Source organism: Bubalus bubalis, chromosome 24, assembly GCF_019923935.1.
Source record: "Bubalus bubalis isolate 160015118507 breed Murrah chromosome 24, NDDB_SH_1, whole genome shotgun sequence".
Classification (NCBI taxonomy): domain Eukaryota; kingdom Metazoa; phylum Chordata; class Mammalia; order Artiodactyla; family Bovidae; genus Bubalus; species Bubalus bubalis.
In genome coordinates this window covers 3,915,167-3,936,580 of record NC_059180.1, presented here as the reverse complement: position 1 = coordinate 3,936,580, position 21,414 = coordinate 3,915,167, and the positions used below count along the sequence as shown (strand labels likewise).

The 21,414-nt window shown below is 59.0% G+C and overlaps 1 protein-coding gene across 1 annotated transcript in view; it reads right to left on the bottom strand.

Annotated features, from left to right (window-relative positions):
* Positions 1–436: 436 nt before the first annotated feature.
* LOC102404228 (Grid2 interacting protein) overlaps positions 437–21,414 on the bottom strand; it is a 36,408-nt gene continuing 15,430 nt past the window's right edge. Inside the window, exons 3-22 of the mRNA XM_025274541.3 lie at positions 20,265–20,513; positions 19,958–20,043; positions 19,114–19,183; positions 18,532–18,626; positions 18,085–18,268; positions 15,380–15,534; positions 13,846–13,983; positions 13,480–13,577; positions 13,190–13,307; positions 12,078–12,436; positions 11,256–11,675; positions 9,027–9,114; positions 8,207–8,284; positions 7,244–7,440; positions 6,760–6,915; positions 6,548–6,634; positions 5,588–5,717; positions 5,375–5,493; positions 4,524–4,688; positions 437–4,319 (exon numbers count right to left, since the gene is read on the bottom strand). Coding sequence (XP_025130326.2) covers positions 4,248–4,319; positions 4,524–4,688; positions 5,375–5,493; positions 5,588–5,717; positions 6,548–6,634; positions 6,760–6,915; positions 7,244–7,440; positions 8,207–8,284; positions 9,027–9,114; positions 11,256–11,675; positions 12,078–12,436; positions 13,190–13,307; positions 13,480–13,577; positions 13,846–13,983; positions 15,380–15,534; positions 18,085–18,268; positions 18,532–18,626; positions 19,114–19,183; positions 19,958–20,043; positions 20,265–20,513 — 3,064 coding nt within the window. The 3' untranslated portion in view covers positions 437–4,247. The remainder of the gene's footprint in view (positions 4,320–4,523; positions 4,689–5,374; positions 5,494–5,587; positions 5,718–6,547; positions 6,635–6,759; positions 6,916–7,243; positions 7,441–8,206; positions 8,285–9,026; positions 9,115–11,255; positions 11,676–12,077; positions 12,437–13,189; positions 13,308–13,479; positions 13,578–13,845; positions 13,984–15,379; positions 15,535–18,084; positions 18,269–18,531; positions 18,627–19,113; positions 19,184–19,957; positions 20,044–20,264; positions 20,514–21,414) is intronic.

The following is a 21,414-nucleotide window of genomic DNA, read 5'->3' as shown; positions in this document are numbered from 1 at the left end:
TGGGAGAGGATAAATGTCTGCAGGAGACACAGGAGACACAGGCTTGATCCCTGGATCGGAAAGTTCCCTGGAGAAGGAAATGACAACCCACTTCAGTACTCTTGCCTGGAGAATCCTGTAGACAGAGGAGCCTGGGGGCTATAGTCCATGGGATAGAAAAGAGTTGGACACAGCTGAGCACGCACGCATGCATTCATTCAAGCCACTCAGCCTAAGGTATTTTGCTGTGGTAGCCTGAGCCGAGAGGAACAGAATGGGCTACGAAAAGAGGCAGGGCTGTCTTTCTGTTGAAGTTGCCAGCATCAGTGGCCCCTGGAACACTCATAGACGTTTTGCAAAATCACATAAGCACAACAAAGAAGTGGTTTCTGCTCAGAGGATGGGCTTGGGATTTAGACAGGCTTGACTTTCCATCCAGCAAGTCACATAACCTTCCTAAGTTTCAGAGGTTTTATTTGTAAAAAGAAGGTAACAAAACCCACCTCAGAGGGTCACTGGGAACGTAAAGTGATATATGTAGAACCATGGAGCACGCTACCTAGTAACCGTTAACAGATGTTATTAGAGAAGGTGGTGTGTGATTGGGCCACGCTATTCTGTAGTATTATTGAGAGGGAAATCCATTCCTGCTTGTTACACTTCGTCATTTGGTGAGGAATGGGGGCAGGGAGTGGGGTATGGCACATATATAGGGCTTCATGCTGACTCAGGTGAAGAATCGCCGTGAAATATGACCCTGGGAAACCAGAGAGGCGGACATCTGCACGCAGCATCGCGCCGGCATGTGGGAGGCAGTCAGACCGTATTGGTGAATGCATTTGTGAATGAAGAGAACGCACTGAGGTTAAAACACTGAACATCTGTAACCATCTGTTGATTGGTTCACCCTCTTTGTGTTGCAAGTGACAGAAACCCATTGAAAACCAGCCTAAGCCAAAAAACTAAAAGAAATTTTTTAAAATTTACAAAAGGTGGGAGGGGGCCAATTTGTCAGCTTGGAAACTGAAAAGTCAGGATGTCTGCTTCAGGCACAGTTGGATTCAGGGGCAAGGAGAAGGCCGGAGTGGTCTTCTCTCCTTTTCTTCTGTACTGGTTTACACCCAGGCAGGTGCCTTCCACGTGGTGGTCCTGGCAGCTCCTTCCAGGATCGCACCCTCTATACACCCAATGATACATCCAGAAGAAAGGGGCTTCCTTTCCAAATACTTCTAACTTGAGTCTTGAATTGACTCTCAGCCGCCTGGCCAGAGTCCCACAAACCAGTCTTATCCACTCAGCAATATTCCAAGGCCTGGAGGCAGAGGAGGGATAATTTCCCAAAAGAGAAATAGGGAGCTTCCCCCAGCAGAAGGGACACTGGCTGCTAGGCAGGCACAGATCGCCATTGCCCCCAGACTGAGAGCATCTGGAGAGGGGTCCAGTGATTCGAGGGTGACTAGGTGAGACAGAAGGAAAAGCATGGTGCTTGGAGGACACACAAGGAGGGTGAGCAGAGCTCTGCTGGGTCCAGGGAGGACAGGGCCCTCTGAGGATCGCAAGGAGGCTGGGAGGTTCTCCAGGACGCCTGGCTGTGGATGGACACAGCAGACTGATGGCGAAAGTGCCTCTGACCACCTGACCCTGAGCCCACACCCTCTGCCTTGTGGTTTTGCAGCATCTCTCATCAAGAGGGGCTTCCCTGGTGGCTCAGTTGGTAAAGATCCGCCCACAGTGTGGGAGACCTGGGTTCGATCCCTGGGTTGGGGAGATCCCCTGGAGATGGGAAAGGCTACCCACTGCAGTATTCTGGCCTGGAGAATTCCATGGATTATACAGTCCATGGGGTCACAAAGAGTAGGACACGACTGAGCAACTTTCACCCACCCACCCCCTCTCATCAAAAGGGGGGTCTATTTCCCCTCCCCTAGAATCTGGGCTAGGCTCATCACTTGCTTTGACAATAGAAAGTGGCAGAAGGGATGGTGTGACAGTTCTGAGGTTAGGCTTTCAGGGCTTTTCTCTGCCTTTGCTTGTTCTCCTGGACCCTTGCCTTTACCGTGTGAACTGTCCTGGCTATTTTGCTGGAGGATAAGGGACCACACGAAGCCATCTCAATGGTCCCAGCCAAGGCCCCGGACGTGGAAAGAGCCCTGTGTGACTAGCAAAGCTGACCACTGACCCAGATTCCACAGATGACTGCAGACACATGAGTAAGTCCACTGAGCCCAGCTCAGATTAGAACTGCCCAGGTGACCCATGGACTCAAGAGTGGTAGCGGCTGCTGTTTTAAGTCACTGAGTTTTGGGACAGCTTGTTACACAGCATTGTGTGGGAAATAAGTAACAGCTACAAGGCATTATAGGCTTCTCTGGTGGCTCAGACGGTAAAGAATCCACCTGCAATGCAGGAGATCTAGGTTCGATCCCTGGGTCAGGAAGATCCCCTGGAGAAGGGAATGGCAACCCACTCCCATATTTTTGCCTGGAAAATTCCATGGACAGAGGAGCCTGGTGGGCTACAGTCTATGGGCAAAGAGTCAGACACGACTGAGCAACTGAGCATGCACACACAAAGCATTGTGGGGAGAAAACCCAGCTAGAGATTGGCTTGTCAACCTGGGTCCCCTGGCATGGGGCTGGATATACCTGGAGAGGTTTGTAGTTTGCAGGAAAAATGCCATACCGGACCTGGAGGGTCATGTTTGTTCATAGCCGGTGCAATCTCTAGTTCTACAGACCTCACACATGGATTTTAGTGGACCTTCCGACACGTTTCTCATAGACAAAGGCTTTGGGAACTTACGAAACTTATCCAGCTTGAGCTGCTGGGGAGAAATGCCCTCCACGAGCCACCTCTGGGTGCATATCCCCCACCTGAATCACACAGCTTGGTTTAGACATTTCTATACAGTGGCTGTGAGTGGGAAATGAAGAAAGAACATACGTGGTCTCAAAGACGGGGCTGGTGGGAGACTGGGAAAAACTGAATGAGTCCCCAACGCTGTCCAGGGGCAACACCAGCTACTCAGTCACGGTGGGAGAAAGAACAGCCTAAAGGGTGGGCTCCAAAGCCTATTCCAGGCTTCTCTGGAAGAAAGTCGGGGCAAGAGGTAGCTGGAAGCTGCCAACCCAGGGCTTGTCAACCGGAGAATGGAAAGGATGGAACCAAGAAAGGAAAACGGTGCCCCCAGCATCTGCCCTGCTCCCGGCATCCAGGTAACTCCCCCCTGCATCCCAAGATACACGTGTGAAACAGACTCTGGGACCCCAGAGCTGTCCCAGATGGGGTTACTGCCTGAACGCGGCCTGTTCTAGGGAACATCACCACCACCCACGCAGGAGAGAAGCCTGGCAACCGGCCACCAAGTCCTGTTTATCCATCACCTAAACACCTTTCTGTTCTCTCAGCCCCTACTTAACGTCCCCATCCTGCTCCCAGTCTCCCCACTTCCAAGTGACCACTTCTAAACTGGATTTCAGTTTCTCGGTGGGATAATACCTCAATTCTGCAATCTACCATAAAGGATCTTCTGAATCCTTGCCTGTATCTCTGCCCAGCTGCTCTCCAGCATGCCTGCCTCGGTTCTGGGCTACAGTGGACTCAAGCCTCTTTCGGCTTCCGAGGCGGATCCTAGGCGCTCACTCCCCTCCCCCACCCCGCCCCCGCCCCAGGGATGCACTTGGGGTTCCCCTTCCAGCCGGCACCAGCCTTCTTCCAAGCAGCCCCAGGTGTGGCTTGTTCAAGGGCATCTGCCTCCGCCTCCAAAGTCCGAGGTCTGCGGGCTCTGTGCTCCGTGAGAAAGTCTCCTGGGCGCGATCCGAGCAGGCTCAGGAAAGGTTCAGACGTCCGTGCTTGGGGCCGGGCACCGTCAGGCCAAGTGGCTGCCCTAGTGCGCGGACACCGCCCTCGGTGTCCCCACCTCCCCGGACCCCGATGTCCTGAGGGCCGAGAGCGGGGCGGGGACGGGCAGGACGGGGGTGAGGGGAACAAGGAAGCACGGGAAGTCGGCGGGTGATTCACCCGTACCGGGGAGTCGGCGCGCAAGCTCCGGCCCCGCGCCCTCAACTCTTGGCGCCCCGGCTCGGCCCTGAGAAGGGGTCCCCGCACCTTCGCGGGCGGCTGGAGCTGGACGGCTGAGGTAGCTGGAGACGCGCGGGTGGCTGGGCCCCACTCCGCACCCGGACCGCTCGGGGCCACGCGGGGCGGCGTCCGCGCGACCCTCTCGGGCGCAGCCTCGGGCGTCCGTCTCCGCGCGCGGGCCGCCGCCGTCACCAGGCCAGGGGCGAAACCATCCCCGAGCTGCGCGGGCCCTCGGCTGCCTGCAGGTCGCCAAGCGCTCGCTGGGGACGGAGGAGCACGTGGGGAGGGGCTAGATCAGTGGTCCCCGCGCCCCGCGCCCACGGCCCGGGCGGACACCTATGGCCCCGCCCAGGTGGGGGCGTGTCTTTCACCAGGGCCCCTTTCCCACCTCCGGCTTCACACAGGATACCCCTTCCTTTGACCTCGGGCCCTGCTCTCTCCCAGGGCCTCCCACCGGGGCTCACCTCGAACTTGCTCATGAACTCCGCGAAGATGCCAAAGAAAGCCTCGGAGGTGGTGGCTTTGGAATCTTCCCCGAAGAAGGCCAGCGCTTTGCCCAGCTCCTCCATGGCCTCTCGCTGCAGCCCGTCCAGCGCCCGCAGCAATGGCTGGGCCGTCTCCAGGAAAGACTGACGGCCTCTGTTAAGGAAACGGCTCCGGGCTCCTGGGGCAGGTACTCCGGCAGTGACCCAAGCAGCGGCCTCACTGCCCGGGGGCCCTTTGCTCTCCTGGGCACCATGCCCCTGTCAGAGGCTCCTGGCTTGTCCTGACACCTGCCACACCCAGCCCAGCCTCAGGCTGTTCACTTGCTCCCCTCTCTGTGGGGCAGCTCTCTCTGCTCTCCTGGCTCTGCCCAGAGGCTACCACCTTCTTCCCCAACCACCCATGGAGGCCGGCCTCTTACCACTCTTGAGCCTGTTCTCCCTCTCTGTCCTTTTTTAAAAAATCTATAGCATTTGTTACTACATTTCCTCTCCTGACTGCCTTTGGCTAGTCAGACATTACAAACCTCTCCTTGTATCTTGTGACTGCAGTCTGGGCTGTGCTGCCCACCACCCCCCGCCAAGAACAGATGGGCAAGGGAGTGGCTTTAGGCCAATCAGAAGAGCTCCTTCTCAGTTACACACAGCCTCAACATAAGTGCTTAGATTCTAAATGACCTAAGATGAACCCTCTTCTAGAACCCCTGCACCCACGGCAGCCTCTGCCCAGACTCCGACAGGACACGGTGTCTGCAGTGGTCGCTGGAGTGATGGCCAGCTCTCCCTGACCCCTACCCCACCCCTGAGTCCACTGTGGCCCTGGAACAGGATACCGCCATGACCACGGCAAACTTGTCCTCGCTGGAGGGGGACATGCTCTGGCACGCGGCCTGGATCTCACTGATGGTGCCATGGAGGTCAGCCAAGTCGTTGGTCAGGACCCGTTGGTTCACTGTAGGCAAGGCGATAGAGCCTCATGGGGGCTGCCCAGGAGGCCAGCCCAGGACAGTGGGGGCTCTGCCTCCCCACCCGCCCACCTGGCTTACCTTTGGCAGCCAGGGGCACGGTGGGCAGGTCCTGAGCAAAGCCCAGGAGTTCAGGGAAGTGCTGGCTCAGCGATTTGGCGAGGATGTGCAGGAAGGTGGACTTCCCGTCCACCGTCTTGGTGGAGTTCAGCTGCAAGTGACCCCAACACACGTCCTCCTCCAGGACCACATCTGACTCCTGATCACAGGGGCTCAGCCCTGCTTCCCGGCCTGTGGCATCAGTTCCCCACCCCTGACACTCGCCAACTCTGAAGCTTATAAACGGATGGCTAGTAGTCCTTACTCTGAAGCTCTTATCTGCTGGGATGTCACGAGCTTGTCCCCTGGCCCAGATCTTTGAGACCCTCCCCCCATCGCCCCACCCAGGAACCAGTCCTTCCCATCCCCAGCTAGGGGAGACTCCTAGGTCTTTTTGGTCCTTGTAAGTTTGTTCTTGTCAGCAGATGGAGCCCAAGATTTTCTAACCCCAGCGAAAATGGGAGTATCATTCATGGTTTTTCCGCTTTGTGCTTTTCTGGAACCATCTGTGGCCCAGCTGAGCCTCAGACACCCTAAACCGTTCATATCTATATGCACTTGTCCTTCCTCTCTTAAAAAAGCAACCAAAGGTGTTGTGGTGGAAAGTCCCAGACACACAGGGAGAAGGCTGGATATTTGAGTTGTCCTTTTTCTGGTTCTAGATCTTTCTGGGGTAGGACTGGCCTGACAGTGGTTCTGGTGTTGAGGGCACAGAATCCACCAGGTGGGACTCTCCCTTTCCTCCTGGAGCCTTCTCCCCTGTCCCCTCCTCTCCCACCACTCCGTCTCTCCAAGGCCTGGAGAAGCCACCTTGCCTCCCCACCCTTTCAAGCCTCAACCTTAGCTTCTGTTACATTCTGGCTTCAGGTAGCCGGCTCTTCCTGCCGGGGAGCCTCAGTGCTAGAGCAAACAGATGGACGACTGCCTGACCGGCCCCCTCACCTCTGTCAGGAAGTTGATCTTGAAGCCCGTGGTCTTGTTGGTTTGAGGCTGTCCATCGTTGAGATAGTTGCCCATGGCCAACACAAACTGGGGAGAGAACGAGAGGGCAGGTCCTCCCCTACTCCCTGGCCCCTCTGGGGATGCGCCTCCAAGCTGGAAGCCCCAGGGGCCAGAGGGGCAGGCAGACTGATCTGAGAGGGGGTGGCCCTGACCTCCAGGATCTTAGCAAGCTTCCGGCTGTTCTTGAGCTCGAGGGAGGCCTGGCGCAAGCACTCCAGGCTGCCCCGGATCTCCTCTGTCTTCTCCTGGAGGGTGGCCTGGAAGTGGAGGCTGCGCAGGCGGGTCTTATATTCGGGAACCGACAGCATCTATCAGAAAGGCACGGCCAGCATTAATCCATGCCGCCGGGAGACCCCGCCCCGGGGCAACCTGGCGGGATTGCGCGTGGCCTGGGGTCAGCGCGCGGCCTGGCATCCCCTTAGGAAAATAAGCACGACCTCTAGGGAGCACCCTCATCCCATCTCCCCTGGACCCCGAGTGAGACCTGGCCGTTAAAGGTGTAAAACTCGGAGAGGTGTGAGTGTGGGGCCGGGAGGGGAGCGGGACGCACGCACAAAAAGAGACAGCCGCGATAGAGGAGGCCGAGGCCGCAGGGCGGCCGCCCCTGGCCCCGGGCGGGTGGCCCGGCCGCAGCACCTGCAGGACGAACTGGTCGGGCTCGCTGAGGCGGCCGGGCGCCTCGCGGTAGGCCTGGTAGCGCTGCTCCTCGTCGGCGTCGGGCGCGAAGAGCAGCAGCTGCGCAAGGTGCGCGGGCTCCAGGCGCCGGGGCTCCATGCTCATGAGCACTTGCCGCAGCTCCGCCGGGCTCAGCTTCAGGTGCGCCAGCAGGATGGCTGTGGGCGGGGCCGCGGGGTGAACGGGGAGGGGCCGGGGCTGCTGGGCGTGGTCGGGGGCGGGACAGGAGCTGGCCCAGAGGCCCAGAGGATCCGTCCTGCTACCCTTAGAAGGAAGGGTTCTCCAGGGGACAGACCTAGATTGAGTAGGGCCTGTGGAGCTGCAAGGAGATACAACCAGTCCATCCTAAAGAAAATCAATCCTGAATATTCACTGGAAGGACTGATGCTGACACTGAAACTCCAATACTTCGGCCACTTGATGCGAAGAACTGACTCATTAGAAAAGACCCTGATGCTGAGAGGGATTGAAGGCGGGAAGAGAAGGGGACGACTGAGGATGAGATGGTTGGATGGCATCACTGACTCGATGGACATGAGTTTGAGCAAGCTCTGGGAGTTGGTGATGGACAGGGAGGCCTGGCTTGCTGCAGTCCATGGGGTCGCAAAGAGTGGGACACGACTGAGCAACTGAACTGAACTGAACCGTGGAGCTGGGGCCAGGGAACTAGCGGGGGTCTTAAAGGGGCGAGCAAAGGATTGCGGCTGGAGGCAGGGCCAGAACTGGGAGCAGATCACAGGATGGGGGTGGAGCCAAGGCCGGCACCCGAACCTGGGAGGGAGCCTTCACAGAGCCCGGTGGCAGGTGCTGGGGGCCCCCACGGCCCGATCTCTACTATCCACTGGGGTGAATCAGAGGCTCTGTGGCCCCAAGGGGTCGTGTCCTGCCCCCCACCCCACCCCCTGGGCCACCGCAGCCCCTCACAGGTGTTGTAGGCCTTCTTGTGGGACAGGATCTCCACCACCTCCTTCTTCCTGAAGGGCTCAGGCCCCGGCACCGGCTCTGGAAGGGAAACTGATGGTTTAGGGAGGGGAGGCTAGGCTGAGGCTACTGGGAGAGGGCCCAGGAGGGGTGTGGCCACACCCCACAGTCCTGAGGTCCCCGACCATAAACTTGACTGAATCAGCTCCAGGTGTCCACACTCTCCTCACTCATGGACTCTGGAGTCCAGCCTTGCACATCTAGTGTGGGTGGTGTGTGTATGTCCCTCCCCGTCCTCTCTCCCCTGGGCCGTTGGGCCTGAGCCAGCCCCATAAGGAGAATGGGCCACCTGGTGACTGTAGATGCTGCCTGGAAGGACAACAGTCTCTGTCTTCCATCCCAGGACCAGTCTCCACTCACACAGGATCCCAACAACAGAGAGACATGCAGAGGTGGGAGAGAGAGAGGCTGGACAGGGTATCTGTCTACCTGATTCTGACTTTGAACAAATTACCTGGCCTCTCCGTGCTTCCTCATCAGGAAGTTGGGGTGATCACAGTCCCCACCTTTACACGATTGTAACACGATTAATGTAGAAACAAGGGTGTGTGGCATTTGGTAAGCATGTGATAAATGCCAGTTATTACCATCTCCAGTACTAAGTGGGAAACTGAGGCTCTGAGACGTTAAATAATTCAGGGACCCAGGAAGTAAAGGGCAGTTTGTTCAGACCTCAGGGACTCTAAGCCCTGGGACCCCCACAGAAGGTGGGCTGCCGCAGAACTCGGCGTCAGGGCTCCCCTTGGCCCCTGGGGCCACTCACTGGCAGCTTTCTGGGTGCCAAAGTGAAGCTCCAGGTCGAGGTATTTCACCATGTCGCTCAGCTTATCGTAGTCAGAGTCCTCCCCGAGCTGCGAGGGAGGGGGAGGTTCAGAGTGAGCAATAGCACTGGGAGCTGGACTGCGGTCCCCCACCACCCCCCACCCTCTGAGGGCAGCCCTGGGTGCTCCCGGAGGGAGAGCCTCCACCAAGCCCTGGCATGAACCCGGGGACGGGACGGGAGGAGACTGCAGGAGAAGCCATTGATAAATCATCTAAGTTATCATCGGGCAGTGAGCCAGCTCCTCCTGTGGTCAACAACTCTCAGACCTCTCCATGCAGAAGCCAGCAAGTTCCACTGGAGCAGGGGGTACAGGGGTTGTAAAGGGGCTGGAGCCACCCAAGGAGGCTTAAGAAGGTGGCCAAGGGGTCCGGGTCTGCTCTGAGGTGTCCTTTGCTGGCAGTGAGTTCACCAGAGCTGCCCTGGGTCGGGTCCCCGAAGGTGGGGAAAAGGAAGCAGGGAAGTGCCAGAGGTTCGGAACAGGCTGGGTGGCTGTGATGACTGATCCGGATGAGAGCTGACAATCTAGAAGGCCCATGGCTGCAGGGGCTTGGCCAGATGCCTGACCCGTCTGTGTCTACTGCAGTAAACCAGTGGAAGCATCACTCTGCAGAGCAAGGCTGCAAGGCCCATCTGAGGCTGGTAGGAGCCTCCAGGGGACCCAGGAGGTCCCTGTTTGTGACTTTGTCCTGCTGACCATCCTTATTAGTAACATGAGAAGGTTCCCTAGAGATGTGGGCTGATGCCAACTTGGCTGGGAAGGCAGGAGACCCAGGAGGATGGAATGGGGACTCAGGAGGTGGCAGTGGGAAAAAAAATGACAAGCATGCTCCAAAGGAGAGTGGCTGCAGTAAGGACACGTTACTTGGCGTCCTAGGAAAAGGACGGGACTGCATGGAGGATGATGGCGGGAAAGAGTACTGAGATGGGGCAGTCCCCGAAACTGGAGGGTTCCTCGGCCAAATGAGGAGTGTGATGTCCAGGTCAGAGGAGATGAGGGCCGTGTTTTCTCCTCTGAACTGGTGAAGCCCCTCTGGGAGTTCCATTTGGGGCCTACCCTTTGACAGACTGTGGGGCTAGGAACCATGTTCTAGGGCGGTGACCCAAAGAACAGGGATGGGGTGGACCTTGCTCATCCAACGGGCTGGTTGGCCTGTGGATAAGAAAATATACCTGCTCTGCCTGATTTCAAAGGGCGGGACAGAAAGCAGGGCATGGGAATCCTGGTGAGACAAAAATTCTAGAGCAAGGCAAGGATGGTTGGTGAAAACCGTCCAGTGAGGAAAGGGATGTCTCGTCAGATAGTGAGCTCTCCATCAGTGAAGGTGATCAAGTAAATATTGGCAGTGCTGTTTGGGAGAAAACTCGAGCATCAGAGTGAAGGGGTGGGGGCTCCCCTGGTGGCTCAGGGGTAAAGAATCCACCTGCCAATGCAGGAGACATGGTTCGATCCCTGACTGGGGAAGACCGCACATGCTGTAGAGCAACGAAGCCCATTCGCCACAGCTACTGAGCCTGTGCTCTGGAACCCGGAAGCTGCAACTGCTGAGCCCATCTGCTGCAACGACCGAAGCCAGGACACCCTAGAGCTTGTGCTCCGCCCCAAGAGAAGCCACTGAGATGAGAAGCCCGTGGACCGCAACTGCAGGGTAGCCCCCATTCTCTGAAACTAGAGAAAAGCCCGCGCAGCAATGAAGACCCAGCACAGCCTGCAACAAGTGGAAGGGGAGAGGCTGCTGCGCAGGGCTTTTGACCAGCTGCCCTTCTCAGAATCCTCTGGTCCCGGCTCCTGTGAACACACTGCGCACGCAGGCTGTCAGACTGCTCAAACGTCTGTGACTCTAACCAGATGCCCTTCTCTCAGCTCCAAGAGCCTAAGGGGACCATTCAGATTTCGAGTGATAGGCTTCAAGGGTGAGAACGGTGCCTTTTCTGGGTGTCCCCAGCACGTCACCGGCTCAGGGACACTGACCAGGCTTCGGCGCCTGTGTTGACCACTGAAGGTGAGCATGTCCCTGGACTGAGCTCTCATCTGTCGTCTGCCGAGGATGGGGAGGGCCCGGGGGTGGTCAGCTGATGTTGGAGACACCCCAGAGGTGGACCTTGTCTTCACCGCTGCTGCCCAAACTGCCTCCCCTGGTGCAGCGTGCTCCGGGTCCCCAGGTCACCTACCTGTCCCCAGATGGTGCCTTCTGAGTTCTCCACCTGCTCCCACCGCAGGCGCTTGACACTCATGTGGCTGGTCTCACTGCGGCGGTGGCCCAGGCCCCGTGGCAGCATGGGGGGTGCACAGGGGACAGGTGGGGGCAGGGGCGGCGGGGGTGGTGGGGGGACCGGGTGGCCAAGCTGGGCGAGGGGCTTGGGCAGCGCTGGAGTGGGGCCCCGGGGCCCATCTGGGGTGCGGGAGCTGCTGGGCTTGGGGTCGTGGAAGGGCAGGGGCGGTGGGGGTGGGGGACTAAGGGGGGGTGGGGGGATGTGGTCGGAGAGGGAGGAGTAGGTCAGGGAGCTGCCTTCCTCGCTGCTGCTGATGCACTCGCTGGCGCTGCTCCTCTCATTGGTGATGAAGCTGCCCTGGTCGTCGTGGAAGCTCATCTGGGGAGACAGCTAGGTGAAGGGAGGGCCAGGCGGGGCCCCGAGAGAGACTGGGGCAGGGGCCGAGGTGTGGAGGACCAGAAGGCCCGGGGCAGCGGAGGCACGGCCCAGGGGTTGGATGGGGTCGTCCGGGGGGTCAGCCTGAGGTTGTGAGTGGGACAGCCTGAGCTGGCTAGGGAACCTGAGACCCGGTACATGGGGTGGTCTTGGCTAGGGGGGTGTCGAAGCTTGACCCAAGGGTGAGATAGCTCCAGCTGGGGAGCAGGGTGTCCTGGGAGACAGGGAGGGGGAGCCTGGGGCACAGCCTTCCGGGCAGCAGGCCTCTGGCAGGAGCCGGGGGACCCCAGTCCCCTTACAGGCCCCCTGCCCGCCTCCCCCCAACACACATGCCTGTGTGCTCACCTCCTCGTAGTCATTCTCAGGGCTCAGGAAATCCTCCACGATGGTGACCCGGGGGCCCAGCTGCTCACTCAGTGCATCCAGGAAGCGGTCAGTGTCCCGGCTTCGCACAGGGCGGGAGAAGGCGAAGAGCTTCCGGCGGCTGGAGGGGCGGCGGCTGGGGTCCGGGCTGGGGGGGCTCTCAGCGCAGACAGGCCCGGGGCCCGGCTGAGGGGAAGGTGCCCGGCTGCTGTCCAGGCTGGCGTAGGGGTGGGACTCAGAGCTGCTGGGGGAGGCCAGGCCCTCTGAGCACAGCGGGTAGTAGCAGGGGGAGGGCAGGAGCTGCTCACTGGGCCATGAGATGCTGGACCGGGTCCTGGGCCCTGCAGTGGGGGGTGGGCCGTGAGGATCCCTCTTGGGTCAGTGCCTCGGTTCCAGCGCAGGCTAGGGGGAGGGTGCCAGAGCAGGTGGGCTCTATGCCCCTGGGCACCTTTCTTTCCCTCTCTGGACACAGTGCAGGAAGACTCTGGTAACTGCCTCTCCAGGTCTTCCCTGAGGGTGATCGGAGGCCAGAGTGGACGGAGGGCGTGCTGGTGGGCCCAGGACAGGCAGACCCTGCTCATCCTGGAGAGGATCCCAGGGTCCCACCCGGAACCCACTGAACACAAGGCGAGGGCGAGGGGGTCTCCAGACCAAAGTCTTGGGGTACCTCCCATAACCAGCAAGCCTTTGGCTCACAGAAGTATCACCCAGGGGTCCTGCCTTGGGAAATGCAGAGAAACCGTTGTGCGAGCAGCCATCTTCACCACTGAGCCATTCACAGCAACGCACACTATCTAGTCTATGCAACAGCCACATGCTCACTGAGGACCCCACCCCTTGGGAGCCACCCTCTGCTTTTCCAGATCCACAGTGGGGGCGAGGATCAGAGAGGGGACACAGGAGGGGGGCCAGGACAAGGTGGATCTTGATGGCTCCTAGCCATGTAGGCTGACAGGGTTCCCCAGCATTCAGTCCCACGGCCACAGAGGAAAAAGGGGCTCCGGGGGAGGGATGCCTGGGGGAGGGGGCAACACCCAGCCAGCTGGCCAGGAGGCAGGAGCGGCCCTCGGGAGCTGGGGCTGGAGAGCCCCTACCTGCTGGGCCTGCTGCGCTGGGCAGTGGCGGGGAGGCACGGGCTCGGGAGCTGGTCCCCATCTTCCCTTTGAAGCTGCTGCTCAGGCGGGACTCGAGCTCCGCATAGACAGCTGACATCTTCCGGGAGAGGTGAGGTGCGGGTGAGTCCAGTCGGCCCTCGCCTCCCCCCACACACGGCCTCAGAGGCAGGCCTGGGTGGTCTGGGAGGCCAGGGTCTGCCCCACCTCCATGGGCCACCCATTCCCAGCTCCCCGCTGACACCAGGAGCAGGGTGGAGAGAAGGTCTCACCATCTTGGGGTTGGGTGTCTCGGGGAGGGATGTGCCGTCACCCGCCTGGCGCTCGCCTGGGATGGGAGGAAGAGGCATCTCCGGACAGTCGCTAGGACCTGCCAGGGGAATCAGGAGGGCCGAGTCCACCACGGGGCGGGGGGTCTAGTGACTGCCTCTGAGCTCTAAGGGTTAGACCCCAGCCCAGGCCCTGGAGAAAGAACCACCAAGCCCTGCAAACCCGGGGAGAGGAAGCACCCGCTCAGCCCATTCGGGGATGTCTCATCTCGCCAAGCCCATTTTGCAGATGGGAAAACCGAGCCCTGGCCCCGCACCCCACCCCCCGTCCCGCCACCCTGGCTTGCGGACTGTTGGTCCGGGCCTCACCACAGCCAAGGCCAGCCTCCAGGCCCTGGGAGCGGAGGCTGCGGCGGCACATGGAGGAGGCCCTCAGGGAGCTCCGCGTCTGGGGCTCGGGTGCCGGCTCAGGCTCCAGCTCTGGCTCCGGCTCGGGCTCGGGCTCTGCTGTGGGACCAATGGAGAGACGGGCTCCTTGTCCTCTCAGCCAGACAAGGAGCCTCCGAACACAGGGAGGGTGAGGGCACCACCTGCGAGCCCGGCCCTGCTTTCAGGGGGAGCCCTGGGATGGGAAGTGGGGTGCCCAGCACAGGAGATGCCCCAGGTAGTGCCGGCCTGAAGATGGAGTTTGTGTGGAGGGGGTCACAGCCCCCTACCTAGCAGGTCCTTTCTCGTGACGAGAGCCTAGGACCCCGTGATTCCAAGGTCTCCACATCTGACGCCGCTGTCCGCAGGGGTGACATGAAAGATTCTAGGTCAGGGCAGAATTGTGGGAGGGATGTCTGCTGCCCAGTCTGCATCTGAGTTCAAACCCTCTCCCCCCAACCCCCACTCATGGGTCCCTAGGATGAAGGTCAATGGGCGCCCAAGGGGAGCACATAGGGGATGTGCAGGCGGTCCAGAGCAGGTACCTAAGTTTGGCCCCCTTTGGATGCCCGCAGCCCACGTGCTGAGGTGTGTGTGGGCAGGTGGACTCACAGCAGTGGAACGGCATGAGGGGTCAGAGGCTGCACAGGGACCCACAGGCTCTCGTGTGAGTCTGTGGTCTTCAGAGCCCACCAGGCAGGGTGAGCTGGCCGTGTGCTCACAATCCAGGTCTGTGAACAGTGTCCACATGGACTCCTTCATCTGTGCCACCCTCCCTGGGGTGCAAAGCACAGCCACTGTGGTCACCTTCACATGCGGGTGAGAAACCGGAGACCCCCGGCGTCAGATGGGGTGTTTGAAGTCTAAGGTGGGACTTCCCTGGTGGTTGAGTGGCTAAGACTCTGTGCTCCCAAAGCAGGGACCCCGGGTTCAATCCCTGGTCAGGGAACTAGATTCTACGTGCCGTAACTAAGAGTTCACATGCCACAACCAAAAATCCCACGTGCTGCAGGGAAGACCCGACACAGCCAAATAAATAAATATTTTAAAAAAAGAGTCTAAGGTTATCTTGCTTTAGGGATCAAGCTGGGAAAAGTGCATCTGTGGAGCCAAGCAAGGGGCCAGCCTGGGAGTGTTGGGCATGTAGCTACAGTCGAGTCTGACTCTCTGTGACCCCATGGACTGTAGCCCGCCAGGCTCCTCTGTCCATGGGGTTCTCCAGGCAAGGATACTGGAGTGGGTTGCCATTTCCTACTCCAGGGCATCTTCCTGACCCAGAAATCGAACCTGTGTCTCTTTGTGTTTCCTGCTTTGGCAGGTAGATTCTTCACCACTGGGCCACCTGGAAGATGCTAGCTACAGAGCACAGGGGTGCCTCCGCGGGTGGGAGGGGCCAGGCCGGCTGTAAAGCCTCCCAGGTGAGAACAGGCGTCCGGCTCTTCGCCTGGTGGGCGGGCCAGGGGGCGGGGCTGCTCACCGGTCATGGCCGTGTAGCCCAGGAAGCAGGCTATCTTCTCCTGGCAGAGTTCCTGCTCCTCGTAGGTTAGCAGCTGGTAGATGAACTGCCAGAGGACCTGCTTGGCCGGAGTGTCGAGCACCGGGTAGACATCGACGATGAGGGTGTCGATGTTCCTGGTCGGGGAGTGGGGTGCAGAGCAAGGAGTTCATGACTCAGGGGCTCACCAGAGGGGCCAGGGTGGGGGACGGGGGGCCCTTCCCCTCCTTCCCCAGACAGAGAAGTGGGCGGGAAGGCTGGCTTTGCCGACAGCCTGCCGGACTCAAATCCCAGCTCTGCCACCTGCCAGCCAAGTGATCTTCTCCAATTCCTCATTTCTCTGTGTCTCAGTTTCCTCCTCTGTAAAATGGAAGACAAAAATAGTAGCTACCGGGAGCTCCCTGGCGGCCCATGGGTTAGGACTCTAGACTTTCACTGTTGTGGCCCAGGTTTAATCCCTAGCCGAGGAACCAAGATCCTGTAAACTGGGTTGCTTGGCCGGGGGGTGGGGGTGGGGAGTGAGGGGAAAGCATCTACCGCACAGAGCTGTTTGAAGATTAAAATGCATAGAATGGGGACGTCCCTGGCAGTCCAGTGGTTAAGACTCCACATTGCCAATGCAGGGGGCACAGGTTCCTCTGATCAGGGAACTAAATTCCCCCATGCTGCGAGGCCAAAAATTTAAATTAAAAAAACAAATGTATAGAACATATTTGGAAAACTGACTCAAGGGACTGGCAAATGATGGCCCAAGGGCCAAAATTTGGCCCTCCACCTGTTTTTATAAAGCAAGATTTACGGGAACATGGCCACCTGTACTGATGTATATTGTCTATGACCATTTTCAAGGGACAACAGCAGAGCTGAAGGGTTTCAGCTTTCAGTGGAGACGGTATGGCCTGCAAACCCTAAAATATTTGCTATCGGGCCCTTTCCAGAAACACTTTGCTGATCCCTGTTCCCATTGTGTGGAAAAAACTAAAACTGATCCTCACGTAACGCCACACGTAAAGATGAACCCTGGGTGGATAAAAGACCAAACTGTGCAAGGTATGATTATAAAACTAACAGATGATAACGCAGGAGATTTCTTTTGACCAAGGAGCAGGGAAGGGCTTCTTGAATAAAAATTCAAAAGCCAAAGCCATAAGGCCACATATGCGTTGCCTGTGATGATACAAAATCAAGAAAACCTGGAGCTGATAATACTAGATATAACGGAAGTAATAAGAGAATAACAAATGGAAGAAGATACTTACAATGTCTAAAATCAACAAGGAATCAGTATCTGAAACATACAGGGAATTCTGGCCAATTTTAAGTTTTGCTTTTTGGAACTTCCTGTAATTTTTCCACATATATTTGTTCCACGGTTGGTGAAATCTGGAGATGCAGAACCCACAGATATTGAGGGTCAACTGTGGGTGTTATAACTTGGATGAATGCTATTGTTGTTTAGTCGCTAAATCATGTCTGACTCTTTCGACCCCATGGACCGTAGCCAGGCTCCTCTGTCCATGGGATTTCCCAGGCGAGAACACTGGAGTGGGTTGCCATTTCCTTCTCCAGGGGATCTTCCCAACCCAGGGATCAGGGTCTCCTGCACTGTAGGCAGATTCTTTCCCACTGAGCCGCCAGGGAAGCCCGAGTGAATGTTGAAAACATGCTAAATGAAAGAAGACAGACATAAAAGTCCACACGTTGGGACTTCCCTGGTGGTCCAGTGGTTAAGAGTCCGCCTGCCAGTGGAGGGGACATGGATTCGATCCCTGGTCCAGGAAGAATCCCACATGCTTCGGAGCAACTAAGCCCGAGAGTCACAACGATGGAGTCCATGCTCCTCAACAAGAGAAGCCCATGCACCGCAGCTAGAGAGTAGCCCCCGCTCTCTGCAACTAGAGGAAGCCCATGCACAGCAACCAGGACCCAGCATGGTCACAAATAAATTAATTAAAATTTTAAAAAGTGGAAAAATAATTATAAAGAAGTCCACATATCGTATGGTTCCAGCATTTGAAATCTCCAGAACAGGGAAACCTACAGACAAAGAAAGTAGATTCTGGTGGTTTAAGGTGAAGGGGGCGTGGGGAAGGGGGAGGGGGTGGGAACAACTGTGAAGTGGTTGGGACTTCCTTTGGAGGTGATGAAAATGTCCTAAAACTGAATGTGGTGGTGGTTACATTTGTGAACATACTAAGAACCAGTGCATTGTACACTCAAATGCGTGAATTGTATGGTATGTGAATTACATTTCAACAAACATATACCTTTTTGTTTAAACCGAAAAAGGGGATGAAGAAGTAATTGGCTTTGCAAAGACCAAGACAATGACCCTCTGGGCTGAGGCATGTGAGAAATGCTCCTGCTGCCACTGAGGTGGGAAAAGAAAGATGCTACTCCGACCTGAACAGGGATGGGCTGGTCGTGAGTGCCCCTGGGTGGGTGTTTCGAGGGTCCTGCCAACACACTGCAGGGACTCACTGTCTGCTTCAATTTACAGAGAGGGCTGGACCTGGCCAGGTCACGTGGCTAGGAGGTGTCAGAGTTGGAGTTTGTTTAAGGCAGCTCAATGGCCCCCCCCTACTCTCAGGGGAAGCTCAGGCAGGTGAGTGGTGGTGAGTCCTGGCAGGATTTGGGGTCCACCCCACAGCAGATTCCCACTGCCCCCGCCACCCTGGGGTGACCACCTGTGCTGGAAGAAGCTCTCAAGGGCCCGGCAGACCCCATAGCGCTCAGGGGGTGTGAGCAGGTGCTCCAGCTGCTGGCTGAAGGTCCTCCCCTGCACTCGGATGCTGGACGGAAGGATCTCTGCCACCCACTGCAGGGAGGTGAGCGCCGACGACGGGTTGGGGGAATCCATCGAGTCGGAATCTTCCGGGGGGCAGGTCACAGGAAGGAGAGGCACGAGTGAGCCGGCGTCCCCAGGCCAGGCAAGGTCTGCCCTTGGGCTGGGGCCAGGGGATCTCCCAAGCTGGGCTGAGGACAGGGCTGGAGGGGGAGCCCTGAGGCTGCCCAACCTGGGGAGGGAAGCTGCAAGGGGGAGCAGAGGCCTCGGTAGACTCGGGAATCCCACCCCTGGTGACCCAAGAAGGGGCTCCAGTGGCTAAAGCGGCCCAGGGCCACGGGCGCCTCACCGCTGGCGAATGGGACGAGCCCCTCCTCCACCACCAGCGTGGGCATGGCGCCGCTGCCCTGGAGCATGGACACCACCTTGTCGTGGGAGCAGTTCCTGCCAAGCAGAGGTGGCCCCAGAGGGCCGGCCCAGCGTGACCCGAGCGCACAGCCAGCTGCCGGACACCCCTGTCCTGCTGGTGGAGGCCGCATAGCGAGGCCGCAGGTCGGCCCAAAGCCAGGGCCCTGCCTCGCCCGTGCATTAACCTCCTCTGCAGGAGAAGCTCCAGGCCCAGGGCCAGCTGGACACTTGTGGGTACAGGAGGTGTCATGCCCCCATCCTCCCTGGGTAAGTTCCCCACCCCCCAAGGGAAAGACACACACAATCTATTCAACTCTTCGCCCCAAGCATGGAGCCTGGGTGTCTCCCAGATGGAAGGACGATTTGACATCCTGGAGGGTAGGAGGGTGGATTCAAGACTTCCCATAGGAGGGGGGACAAACAGAGGACCAACTGGTCAGAGGCCTGTGGCCAGGATGTCCCAAGAGTCAGAAGTCCTGGGGGTTGTTTGCCACTAAGCTCCATGTCCCCAACAGCCTCTGACCTCATGTCCAGTCCATTGAGGAAGAGGATCCGGTCACCTGACTTGAGGGAGGCATTGTCAGCCGGGCTCCCTGGAAGCAAGGTGAGAGGGAGGGTCAGCTGAGCAGGGACCCACCCCGGGGAGCCCCGTGACGTCCTGTTTTACAGGCGAGAGGATGGGTGGGTGGCAGAGATCAGAGGAGCCTTTCTCACAGATCCATGCACCAGAGATGTGAGATGCAGAAGGAGCTCAGCATCAGCAGGTGCACCCATGGGGATGGGTCACTGGAAGTGTGCTCAGGGAGGGGCTGAGGGGGCAGGACAGACCCAGTGACCCAGCCCTGCAGGTGGTGACACGGTGGGAGAGCTCAGTGCAGTGCCGGAGCCGTTTTCCCCGCAGAGAGCATCCACAACGGAATGCACTTCCCCCCAAGAAATGAGTCTTCCCTCCCCCTGCCGACCCCTCACCGGAGGGGCTCCACAAGGAGGAACTCCTCCAGATGTCTCCATTCCACAGGGGCAGGCCAGGGGTGGAAGAGGGGAGTCCCTGGAGTCTGGATACTGGGAAGAGGCCCTGGAGCCCTGTGGCCTGCCCAGCAAGTGCCCAGTTCTCAGGGGGCAGTGGGCACAGGGAGGGTTGCCTGGGGGCCCAGGAAAGGTCTGAATGGAGAACTTGGCTCTAAGGTGACCCTGCACTTGGAGGGGGTTAGCCGGGACTGGGGAAGATGGGTGATCTGGGTTGGCTGCTCTGGGACACTTAGAGGACACAGGCTCCTCAAGGTTGGGACCTCAAGAGGGGAGCGGCTGCTGACCATCGACCTCACAGGCTCCTTTGCCCCATTCTGAACAACCCACCCATCCCTCACCAGGCAGGACAGACTCGATCCAGACAGGTCCATGGCCACGTAGAGTGAAGCCGAAGCTCTTGTTGCCCTTGTAGACTCGGACTGTCCTGGGGAGAAAGAAGAGGTGGGGTGGGGGTCGCTCAGTGTGCCTTTCTCTGGGGAGAGGAGCCCGCGGGGAGTAGGGGATGGCAAGGTCCCGCGTCCCGCTCCCCTTAACCTCTCCTGGACCCCAACTCCCAGGTGGCCCCGCTTCGCCCCCGCGCCCTCGGCCCGGGTCTCCATTCCTGAGCCCACCGACCGAGAGGTGTCCGCAGCCTGTCCCGGGTACCTGCGCGCGCCCCCGGGGCCCGCGCGGCCGCCCAGCAGAGAGGCGGCCTTGCGCGGGGGCGGCTCGTCCGGGCGGCGAGGGGCGGCGCTGGCGCGCGTGGACACCAGGAGGCGCTCGGGCCGCTCCTCGCTGCGGCTCCGGCGCAGCCGCTGCGCGCCCTGCGTCCGCCGCGCGCGGCACAGCTTGCCCAGCAGACCCTGAGACACCACCTCGTCGAAGCGCGCCCGGTGCTTCTTGGGGATGAAGATCCTGCGGGCGAGGACCACAGAATCGGCAAACTTCGTGGGTGCCGTGCTGGGCGCTCTCCTCTGCCCAGGAGTGGCCCGGGGCATCAGTGTCCCCCTCGGGGCCTGGACTTGTGCCCTAGTGGGCCCGGGTCACACGAGGGCCGGGGCGCCCAGCTCGCTCCACTTGGGGAAAGCCTCCTTCCCCAGGTCCCCGTTACTCTGGACTCAGCGCCCTCCAAGCCCTTCCGTGAACCTGTTCCGCCTCTCGCCTTTGTCTTCCCATCTCTGGCTTCCCCGGACTCCCTGGTCTCATGCCCTCACACCAGCCAGGCCAAGCCGCAGCCAGGGGTGCCCCCCCCCCCGCCCCCAGCCACCTTCTCCCTGCCTGATTACAGGAGAAAACTCTGCTGAAGAAAACCGAAGCCACCATCCTCGCTGGGGTCAGACTTTGCCTAGACCCTCAGGAGACTCCCAGCCCCACCGCGGGGCCCCCTGCCAGTCCCCTCAGTGCGGGCGGGGACCACAGCATCCAGTCCTGCTCCTACCCTTTGACCCAGCCTGTGGCCCCCGCCCAGCACACTCTGCTCTCCTAGCTGATCTGGCTTTGCCCTTCAACACCCTTCCTCCAGTTTAGTCCAACATGTTTTAGGAAGTCCCTGCTATCAGTGCCAGCCAAGCGCTGGGCTTCAAAGCTGAAGGCACTGCGGTTCCTGCTCTCTGAGCAGTTGACCTGGAAGTGACGAGAGGCCTTGGGGAGGCTCCCACAGTCCCCTGTTGGAGTTTACAGCCTGGGATGTTTCCATGGTGTCCCTGGGTCTCCTCTACAAGGTGGGAAGCTCTTGGAGGACTGGGTTTGTAGCTCGGGTGTGAGCCATGGTGACCAGCCAGGGCTGAGCACAGAGTTAGGACTCAGTGAAGGAGTA